At 57.3% G+C, this 11,238-nt stretch overlaps 1 protein-coding gene across 1 annotated transcript; it reads right to left on the bottom strand.

The window, feature by feature from the left end:
- Positions 1 to 1,353: 1,353 nt before the first annotated feature.
- Positions 1,354 to 5,894, bottom strand: Elfn2 (extracellular leucine rich repeat and fibronectin type III domain containing 2). Its single transcript, XM_050165720.1, has one exon. It carries the CDS (start codon positions 5,519 to 5,521, stop codon positions 3,059 to 3,061), a length of 2,463 nt encoding a protein of 820 aa, XP_050021677.1. The 5' UTR covers positions 5,522 to 5,894; the 3' UTR covers positions 1,354 to 3,058.
- Between the last annotated feature and the right edge of the window lie 5,344 nt (positions 5,895 to 11,238).

The following is an 11,238-nucleotide window of genomic DNA, read 5'->3' as shown; positions in this document are numbered from 1 at the left end:
TTATTTCTGGAAGCCACATGTTCTAACAAAGGCGGCTTCACAGGTTCTTCTCTGCCAGGACAGGGAAGCCCAGTTGTAACTTCCAACCCTCATGTCTCCCAGATGACTCCATGAACCCCCTGTGTTTCCCTTCCCTGTGCCCCTAGAACTACAAAGCCAGGGGCTTCAATTGGACCCAGGGAGAAAGTATGCATTTGTCTTTTGTGCCAGAGGGAAACTCCAAGGGCCTTACCCTGGAGGACTGGCCAGGGCCGCTGGAGGGCCAGACCGGTGGAAGTGCCTCTGCCTTGGACCCTTGCTCTGTCTCATAGATCCCTATGACCTGGGCCCCACTGTTGGAATAGACCCTCTCTTTAAAGTCCTCCTAAGTGGCATCTGAGGTTTTATAAGTTGTCTTCAACCAGGAATGATGGTTGAATAGTGGGAACAGAGCCCAGTCCCCAGTGGGGACCCTCCCTGGGCATGACAAGGCCCATTCCCCTCTTGCAGGGCCCCTCCAGGAAGCCCCAAGCTCTTGACCTCCCATATTCAGTATGGCTGATAGTTCCCCATCCTGTGTGGCTGGCTGAGCTGCCGGATAAGGTGCCTTTTTTATAGAGGGCCCCAGCTTCATCTCCAAATGGGAACAGGTGGACAAGGATCCTCCCGTAGCCCCTTCCGCAAGAACGTGGCCTTGGGGGACACTCTTCCGAGACTGCCTTCCCTGGTGGAGAGGGAGGAAAAGGACCAACAGAGACGGAGTGGGGCAGAGATGGGAAGGGGTGGTGATGGAGGAAGGCAGGCAGCACTTGTGGGCCCAATGCCCAGAAAGATGGGAGAAGGATATGGGACAGGGGGGGCGGGAAGGCAGGGCTAAGTTGGTGGCACCTGTTTTGGGTCTTCTGCAGAGCTGGCCCTTCCTGGATTTCAAGAGCTGCTCGGATCACATGGAGGGCAGTAAGGATGGGGAGGGGAGTCTGGACAAACTGGCACACACGACAGATGTTTGCTCAGAAAAATACAGTAAAATCGTCATGCAAAGATAACAGGGGTCTGCTCGCTCACACCCCTGGCCTCTCAGCCTGCCTGCTCTTCTTGGGGTGATAGGTGTAGGGTGGGGTGAGGACAGGTTTGTGGCTGGGGGAGCACTGCTCTTCATACCCAGGCTGGCCAATCTCCTCCTCTCCCCAGGAGAACAGTCTTTTTTTTTTTCTTTTTTTTTTCTTTTTTGCAAATGTCACCCCTGAGTGAGCCCTGGGCTCGGCCCACCCCAAAGTCGATGTAATAGAGGCATTCAGTCAAGTCTCCCACCCCAGTCCTTCCCTGTACCCCACCCCCAAGGATAGCCCTAGCTTTCCTGGTCAGAGCCCTCACTGGTCAAATGAGATGCCACCCCCATTCCCCCCCACACACACTCCACAGTCACACTCTCTCATCTCAAGAAACCCAAAAGAGTGACAGGAGTGAGGGTCTCTGGAAGGGTTCGGGGTAGAGCCAAGGAGGTTCCTCCCTATCTCAATGGCAAGCCAAAAGGCACACGGGCAGGGGGCAGAACTGCCTAGTGCGACTATCCCCATCCTCCATAGGCCCACTGCCTACTCAAAGGCAAAGGCGGTGCCATAGGCTAGCCTCGGGTCTCCAGAAGAACCTCCAGAGTTTATCCCTAGAAGCTGCTGGCTCTTGAGAGATCTGCCACCTAGCCAGGCCTCCTTAACCACCCTCTGCTGCCACCCACACTGAGAGAACTTCAGAGCCCAACGGTTGGTCAGTTAGTCCCTCTGGGCACCAACTGCCAGGCACTGGGTTGCCGTGGCAACAGACTAGCTAGGGAAGGGGAGGGGCCAGGAACCTGGCCTGCTCCCTGACCAGGGCTGTAGGGGGCACCTCACTGTTTGTGCTTTGATTGGTGTTGGGAGTGGGTCAGAAGAAGGACTGTGGTCATTGCCATGGAAACATGGGAGCCCCTCTAGCCAGGGAGTGAGACAGGGTAGGGTGGAGGCAGATGCCTTCCTAGGCAGGCCAAGATGCTGCACACAGCAGGGGCCAAGCAAGTGTGGGTACAGGGTGCAGAGAGGAATCCCCACATTCCAGATCGCCTCCACACTGGCCCCAGGCCTTGCCATTCACTGTTGCCTCTCTGTAGTGGATAGGGGTCTGGGAGACCCAGAGAAACTAAGGGGCTGTGGCATGGGGGCCTGCACCTGAGATACCAGTGGGGAGCAGGTCGGCCCACCACCCCAACCCCAGGCAGCTCCCTGGGGCTACTTGGAAGACACGTGAAGGGGGTTGGTGGCACCCTTTGCCTCGGCTTCTCTCTGGTCAGCAGGACATTCCTCTCCCCTGACCATCTAGGGCTAGGGACCATAGTCTTTCACTTTGTGGGTGCCCATGAACTTTCTGGAGAAGAAAAGCACCTGCCTACCTCAGTCCCTAGCCCCCTGAGACCACAGCTTTGGAAGGAGTAGTTGGTGGAGGGGGTGGGGCCCAGAGGAGCAGCTGGAGGCGGGGCCAGCACTGGGCCAGGAAGCTGGGAGACAAAGCTGTAACCTGGTGGGTGAGACCCCTGGGGCTTTTCCTCTCTGGGCCATCCATAAAGTGGGAGGAGAGGATGCCCAACATCCACATGCTGCCAGATCTTCAAGGGAAATGTTCCCCAGCTTGGAGGATACCCTCCTTGAACAAGAGGGCTAGCTATGGTTTGCTTCTACCCCAATCTCTTTTTCCATCAAACCCGCCTGAGTCCCAGACCCCACACCTTCTCTGGTCTCTTTCCCCAGCCCCATGAGTCCCTTGGGCAGCACAGTAGAGACAACTGGTTTCGGTAGCAGGTTGTAAACTTTAAGGAAAATGTTTGTTTTCCTGCCCGTTATTGTTGGGTGTTGCTTCACAGTCAGGTGGTGGTCAAGTGTATGTGTGTGTGTGCGCGTGCGTGCGGGTGTGCGTGTACGTCCACTCCTAGGCCCGGGCCCCTTGGTCCGGACCCTTTGGCCTGTCCCCCGCCTCCCGGCCACCCTGGCGGGGCCCATCCCCCCGAGTGCCCCTGCCCTCCCCCTCACCTCACCGGTGGGGGAGGAGAGGGTCACAGCTTCTGCTGGGCTGAGACCCCCTTCCAGTAATCAAGGATGTCATGCAGGTCCTCATCCTTGGCGAACTGGACCTTCTTGCGCAGGGCATGGCCAGCAGCCATGTACACCTCCTCGCGGTGGTGCTTCTTGTAGGGCCGGAAGCGCTCCCAGATCTTATGTGTGCTCTCAGACGAATACTCAGGGCTGGAGGAATACCCTGAGTAGTAATGTCTGGGGGAGAGCTGAGAATAGGTGGAGTCACGCTTGGAACGGGTCAGTGGCTTGAGGAAGGATACGCGCTGGCTCAGGCTGTCGTTGCCCTCCTCGTAGTAGAGAGCAGGAAAGCTGTGCCGGTGCTCGCTGCAGTGGTAGGCTGGCTTTACCTCCAGGTGGTGAATGCCACCACCCCCACCACTGCTACCACTGCTGCTCGTGGGCACCAGTGGAAGCCGGTCCAGCGGGCTGTTGAGTGGGCTGCCTTTTTCTATGTACTTGGAGTCGGCCTTAGTCAGCCCGGGGGTACTCGGATGGTCCGGCACGTCCAGGCTGAAGACCTTGGCACTCTTGATGGAGCCACTGGATGATACGCTGCAGGTCTTGCGGGATACCGCGGCATCAGCGCTCAGCTGGCGCTGCAGCGGGTGGTGGGAACTCTCCTTGAAAGGGGGTGACAGGAAGCTGGGTCGCTCTAGAGCCCCAGGGGCGGCAGCTGAGGGGGCAGCAGTAGCTGCAGGGAGGGACTGGCACTCGAAGGCCAGATCAGAGTCCCCACCACCACTGCCACCCCCTAGGAAAGAGGCTGAGTCAAGCTTGAGGGCATCGATACAATTGTTAATGATCTGGTTGACCTTGTCCACTTCCTTGGCAATGGTGGAGATCTCAGCCGCTGAGCCCTGGCCATTTTCAATGTCTGGGAGATCTTCCTCAGGCCGGGCCAGGCTGTCCCCTGCAGCACCCGTGCGCACCTCAATGTAGTTGCCTTTGGTAGCTACCTTGGGCGTTTCTAGCCCGGCCTCCAGCCCTTTGGAAGTGGGCAGCTTCTCCCCGATTATGGAGGGAATAGAGGACATGCGGGCCACAGGCAGCACGGGTGGCTCACCCAGCTTCTGGGCCGCATGCACAATGGTGCCGGCATCCACGTCAGCACCATAGCGCATCTCCAAGATAGTCTTCTTGACATTGACAGACTTCTGCTTCTCCTCCTGCATGCGTCGCTTGCGCAGGCAGTAGTAGACCGCCCCCAGCACGATGACCATGCCGAAGAGGCAGCCCAGGATCGTCATGATGTAATGTGTGGTGGTGGAGGTGCTGGGGGCCAGGTCCCCGGGCACGGGGTCCCGCGTGGTGAAGGTCAGACAGGTGTGGTTGAAGCGGCGGCTGTTACGCAGCGAGGTGACACAGAAGGTGTACTCGGTGTGCGCCCGCAGCTTGTCCAGCGTCACAATCTCTTTCTTGTTCTTGAGCGTCATGACATCAGAGAAGTAGCTGTTGTTGTACTGGACCAGTACGTACATCTTGCTGTAAGGATGCGGGATGATGACAACCAGGGTGGCCGAGGTGAAGGTGACTTGGTGCAGTTTGATGGCAGGTCCAGCAGACGCATCTGTGGTAGACGAGGCTGGCGGCTCCACTGAGAGAATCTCATCAGGATTGAAGCCTGAATTCTCATCGGGCTCCCTCTGGGCATCCGTGGAGTAGGGCGTGGGGTGACTCACAGGCCGGGCAAGCAGGGAGCCATTGCGGCACTTGGCCTGCAGGACAGTTATGGCATTGAGGCTATGGTAAGGTCGGGGCACAAGCAATGGGTAACCAGCAAACTCCCTCGGTGACTCACACTGCAGGCGGTCATAGTTCTTGGTGACATTGTTGAAGACCACAAGCCAGGCGAGGAAGCCGAAGAGGTCACACTCACAGTTGAAGGGGTTGCCGGCCAGCTCACACACCATCAGGCTGGCAAGGCTGGCAAAGGTGGCGCCATCAAGACGGCTGAGGCGGTTGGAGGACAGATCGATGCTAATGAGGCTGGGGCACTCGGAGAAGGCGGTGGGCGTCACCACCTCGATGAGGTTGTGCTGGACAAAGAGGAACTGCAGGCGGCTCATGCCACGCAGCATGCCCTCAGTCAGGTTGCTGAGCCGGTTGTAGCCCAGCTGAAGGACCTGCAGGCTCGTCTGGCCCAAGAAGGCACCATCCTCAATGTAGGAGATCTCATTCTTGGTGAGGTTGAGGTCCGTGAGGTTCCCGAAGCGATTGAGCGAGGAGTAGAGCACAGCCTTGAGCTTGTTCTCGTTGAGCCGCAGGTCGTGCACAGTGCTGTTGATGTGCTGGGGGATGGTCTCATATGGCGGCTGGTTCTGGCTGCAGATGGCCAGCCACACGTAGCCCTTGTCCCCCTCGATGAGCCAGCAGTCAGCATGCACAGCACCCGGCTGGCACACGCACAGCAGCGCCGCCGCGCACAGCCCCAGGCGCAGCATGGCCCACACTTCAGCCCCTTATAGACCCAGCTGGGGTGAAGGGCCAGAGAACAGAAGGACCTAGCGGCCAGAGGGCGGGACCGGTAGCACAGTCCTCCCTGGAGCCACCACCATCTTGGGGGTGACCTCCAGCACAGGAGCCCTGGGCAGGGTGGACACAGCTGGCTCCTGCTGTTGTGAAGGGCTACAAGCAGGCACTAGGCGTTGCTTTGTGGCTCTAGGTCACTGTCAGAAGTGCAGGTTCCCAGGCTTTGACTTCTTCTTGCTCTTCCTCCTCCTCCTCTTTGGGTTCAGGGGTCAGAACTTCAGGCAGTTCCCACAGGAGCCAGAAGTGCAACACTGGGGGACGGTGAGCGAGGTGGAGACAGGGAGGAAGAAGCCCATCTGTCACCTAAGTCCTGAAAGGTGGCATCAAGAGAGAATGGCAGGTCAGTGTGGGGGCCCAACCTCTCTTGTTCAGATCAGTGTAGGCTCCCGTCCCTCTTTTATCATCCTTCAGAACCAGGGACTCCGCACCAGCAAGTGCCCCAGGTCCCCTGCTTCCTCAAAGCAAGGGCGGGCTGGGGTTGTCAAGGCAGGGAAGAGAGAATCAAGGAAGAGTTACAGTAGGGGTGGGGACAGTCTGAGCACCAAGGCAGAGAAGGGAAACTGAAAGGAACGGGTGGGCCTGAGTGCCCTGACCCCCTCCAGGGCACACCCGGCACACGGTGTCCACAGGCAACTGCTGGCCTACACAACACCTACAAAATCAAAGCTCACATGGGAGGCACGCACACACACACATACACCCCTAACATCTGTGTACAGGACAGACATGTCCACACATCTTAGTGGGCACCCCCAAATCCAGATGAGAATTAAGAAGCCCAGCAAAATGCCTCATTCTCCAAGCCCAAAGATAAATAATTCATTTGTTGTGTAACTGCTCTTGTTCCAAAAATAATTCCCTTGTCTCAGCTTCCGTGGGGGAGGGGAGCAGAACGTGCTGGTGGTGGGCCTCCCGTGTGGTGGGGTGCAAGGGCCAGGATCTCAGCAGCAGGAGGGCTGGTCCTGTTAGCATAACTAAGCTAAAGGAGAAGGGTCAAGAGTTAGACACATTCCCTAGTGAGGTACTCCCAAGGACAGCATGCTGCCCAAAGGGAGGTCAGGACTTGGGACCAACACGATTGGATCCCTACATCCCCTTCCAGAATCAGAGGCTCAGAGAAGGACAGGGCTTTGTCCCAAGTAACACAGCAAAGCCTGGGCCAGGATCAAGGCTCCTGAAACACTCAGGGTCAGGAGTCAAGAGGCCCTCCCCGCACAGCCTGACTGTGGGTAAATCACTCTGTCTCTTAGCCACTGCTTTTCTGTACAGTGTGGGGGAACCCAGCCCTTTCCTGGGTAATTTGATGGTAAGCAGCAAGGTGACTTGACGGCTCACCCTGAGCCACAGAGGACAGGACAGCAGCAGGGATCAGAGCCCACAGCCCATCTGATTCATCCTTCCCTTTCCCACGAGGAAACCAAGTCCCAAAGTCTGCCCTGGGGAGAGCTGGCTAGGTCCCCTGCAAGCTGGACTCGGCCAGACCTGGCTCGGGCTCACACCCTGTGCTCCAGACTCCAGAAACTGCAAAGGCCCTAGACAGTTGTGTTCTAACAAGGACACAAGGTGGTCTGAGAAATGCACATTTGTCAAAGAAAGCCTTGAAATAGTGTCCACAGAGCCACCTCCACCTCGGCTCCTCCCCCAGGGAGACTCCAGGAAAGAGAGCTTTGGAAAAAAAAAAAATGTCTAGACTTTGTGTTAAAGTGAAGCCAATTTAAAACTGTGACCAGCAGAGGGAAAGAGGGAGGGAGGCGGTGGGGACACATTGAGAGGACGCTCCAGCAGTGCGCGCTGAGGTTCCAACCTGGGTCAGAGGCCAGTCTGACCCACCTTTCTCCCTCCCCACTGCAGGGCCAACGTGGGTGTCACAAGGCTGCCCAGGCGGCCGACAGCTCATCTGTCCTCACCCGTACCACACAAAACTGTCGTAGCTGCAGAGTTTGGCTCCTGTGACACAGGGCCTCAGTTTCCCCTCCCACCAGCAGAGATTGTCCCAGAGGGGGTAAAGTCCTTCCACTTGCCGTCTTGAGAAGCAGGAACCAGTCTGTCTGAGAGCCCTCAGTCTGTAATGCAGGTCCTCCTCGGTCTGGGAACCACATTGGCGTGCAGGTGCACACACAGGTGTATGGCTGACTCAGTACGCAGACACAAGGGTGCTGATATATGCACCGAGACAGCATGCAGGCAGGCACATAAGCATGAGTGTGTGTGTGTGTGTCCTTTGTGCACACACACACACAGGACATGTGCAGCTATGATCATCCAAAGGGACCCATGCTGGTGTGTGGAGGAGTGACAGGCATGCATGTCTGGGGCCTTGGTAAGGCAAGCAATTACCCACCCCCTCAATGCCATTTAAGCACATGTGTATTGCTCATACAAAACCAGCCATACAAAGAGTCCCTCCCCCTGCTTAGATCTGAGCTAAACCAATATCACCTTAGCCAAGACCAGGCTGGCTAGAGCTGTGCAAGATACCAAGCAAGTAAGTAGCGGTAGGAAGAGGCCGAAGGAATAGGTTTAAGGGGGCCCTGGTTCAGAGAGGTGCTGGCCTCACTCGGCCCTGCCCTTCCAAGACAGGCCAGGGTAGGCATAAGGCTCATGGTTCCCCAAAACCCACAAGGTAACCCTGCAGTGGCCCTCTCCTGATTCCCTGCTCCAGGGATGGCTTGGGCTGAGGCCTGGCTCCTACTCTCCCTGTGACGCACAGTGGGGAGGAGGTTCCCATCACTGTGTCCCGTGTGTGTTAGTTGCCCTGTCCTCATGCTGGGCTGTCTGCCCACCACCCGTTGAGGCCTCGTACTGGCAGGGATAGGACAAGGCCACAAAGATGCTGACAACAGCACCTGGCCCTCCGCCCAGTCGCTCACCCAATCAAGGTGCAGGTGTGCAAGGGGTGGGGGTGGGGTCTAGGGGTCAGACAGGCAGGACCATCCTCCCCTGCTCCCCATGAGGGTGCTCCTCAAACACACAGACACACCTGGGAGGAAGGAGAGAGAAAACCACAGCGATGGTGAGCAGGGAGACAAATGGAGAGCCCTCCACAGAGGACTGGCCACAGGGCGAGGGGGATGAGTCTGGGCATGACAGTGTGGCACAGGTACCCGCCGCCTACCCCCAAGGCTCAAGGGGACACTTGAGACTGGACTCAGCTAAGCCCCGAAACACATCTTAGAGCAAGTCAGAGGGAAGGGCAGCTGCCCAGAGCCTAAGATCATGACAGCGCCGAGTCCCTTGGGAGCCATGCAGCAACGCAAGCAAGACCACACCAATCCGTGCAGCATTGGCAAAGAGCCGTCCAGCCGACTTCAGGCTGAATGATGTCCCTTCCCATGAATCCTTGGATGGAAAGGAAGGAGAACAGCCAGCAACACCAGTGGGCAACGGCTACTGGGGAGTAGAGGGGCAAGGTCAGAGCTGGTGACCGTCTGAGTCACCTGGGCAGTGCTCTTCTGTCTCAGGCTTTGCTTCAGTGGCCAGGTTGGCCCAGCTGGGGTTATGCCCTGACCTTCAAGGATTCAGAATCCTGGTATCTCCAAACTGAAATGATGATCCCGGGCTCAGCTGGGTTCCAGGCTTCCCGTGAGGGAAACTGGGCCAGGACGAAAGAGGAAACACGGTCCGAGTCCTACATGGATGCAGGACCCAGGATGTCAAGCCCAAGGCCCCAGTGGGATCCTCTTCTTGGCAAGTCCTCACTCCCTGTAGTGCAGGCATTGGCCTGAACCCTGGTTCTCTCACACAAGAAGCTGAATGGAAGCACTCCACAGGCATGGTTGGAGCAACCCAGGCCTAGCAGTACAGCTGATGGCATCTGCCTGTGGTGGTCTGGATGGGAATGGCCCACCCTGAGACTCTTGGGGAACCTCAGCCTTCTCTTGGCTCAGTTTCTTATGTGGCAAAATGACGAGTGCCCGGGTTTCCAGGACCCTCCAGACACAGCGGGGCATACCTGTCGTGTCAGTGAAGAGTCATCTCACCTGTGCCAACCCAGGCTTCCACCCCCATGAGGACACTGCTCGGCTCAACGGACAAGGACAGGACATGGGAACGTGTGGCTCGTGTCCTGGCCACCCATGAGAGATGAGAAAATCAGTGGGGATGCATCCCTTGTAGCAGTTCAGGCCTGGCAGATTCCTCTCAGGGCCAGGCTGGCCCAGCCTCCCCCAATGCCATCGTAATAACCACTCAAGACCACGCTGGTACTCTGGATGAGGAAGACGGGGATGCCTCAGGCCAGCCAGAGCTCCCAGCGCTCATCACCATTCCTTTCTAGAAGCTAGCACTGGGCCACCAGGCCACTACCCATGCTTCTGCCTTCAGGAACAAACCTGGCTACTTTCTGGGGCCAAGGCTCGGACCTCAGGATCAGACACTAGGGCTTGCTGCTGCCTTCATCATCCAGGTCTTCTAGGGCAAACTGCCCCAGGTCTCTGTTCCTCCTCTATAGCGTGGGACATTGTACCATCACCGCTGAACTACCTGGTAAGTTACCTGGGTTTCAAGGGTGACGTGTCTGCCCCAAGGGAGACGGAAGTGTGCAGGCACTGGAAATAAGAGCTTCTGGGGTCAACACAGAGCTATGTGACACAGGCAGGCTCACCTCCCTCTCTGGCTCATTCTCCTCCAGTCTTTTCACCTCAACCCTGTGTAACGGATGCCTCCGTTAACAAGACTGGAAGGCTATTCTCAGGGCAGTGGGACGGACACACACTGACCATCTTGTGGGTTTCCTGACCCCCATTTACCTCCACCTAACAGAAGGAGCTGTCCCCAACTCCCCAACCCCCGGGAGGCTAACTTATCTGTCAATTAAGAAGTCCTTAGTTAAGACCACTGTGTGTCTCAACCTCAGAACCTTTGCACGTGAGTCTACCTGGCATCTACTTCCTCAGCATGCCACAGCCCCTCTGCCTTACCTTAGATCTCTCCTGAACTGCTCCCTACCCTCACCCCTGCTTTGTCCCCAAACCTGAGAGAACCCCCCTTGTTGCCCAGCCTAGCTTTTGTCCCCTTGCTGTACTCACCCATGACATCTGATCTGACTCCCCCCCCCAGCACAGCACAGCCGGGCTCTGTCTTTTTCACTGGTGTAACCCCCAAGCTTGCTGCAGGCTCGGACACACCAGGTGCTGGGCTGCCATGTGCAGGAGAGATGGGGAGTAGCAGCAGGAAGAGGGGCTAGAACCCCTGACTCCCTCAGGGCCAGGGTGTCAGAGGTCAGAGCTCACCACCAGTAGGCTCACCATGTGTCAGGAAATGCCCTGAGCCTCCTGGCCTTATAACTCCTTACACCTTCCATTTCAGACAAAGAGACAGAGGCTCAGAGAGGCATAGCACTCTGCCCAAGGTCACACAGCCAGGAACCTAGGCCAGCCCGAGCGCATGTGTCCACCATAGGACTCTCAGTCGGTGCCTGTTGCTGTGATCTCTCCTTCTCTACCTGAACCAGGGTGCCAGCTCTTTCCTGCCCTAGGTTCAGCCACTCCAGGTCACTCCTATAGTTGGGCTACCTGGAACCCAGCATCAAGGCCAGTGTCATCTGAGCCACCACGTCTACCATGCTTCGCTTCCTACGCCTGCCGGCGCAGCGGGAGCATGCGTCAGTGTTGTCCTCACCTTGTCCTAG

The sequence above is a fragment of the Alexandromys fortis genome, unplaced genomic scaffold, assembly GCF_014885135.2.
Source record: "Alexandromys fortis isolate MF-2015 unplaced genomic scaffold, M_Fortis_MF-2015_v1.1 scaffold_157, whole genome shotgun sequence".
NCBI lineage: Eukaryota > Metazoa > Chordata > Mammalia > Rodentia > Cricetidae > Alexandromys > Alexandromys fortis.
The sequence above is the reverse complement of the archived record's forward strand: the minus strand, read 5'-3'. Positions and strand labels throughout refer to the sequence as shown.

Excerpts from the sequence above, each read along its gene's own strand:
- Elfn2 (XM_050165720.1), bottom strand. The coding sequence starts at position 5,521 with ATGCTGCGCCTGGGGCTGTGCGCGGCGGCGCTGCTGTGCGTGTGCCAG.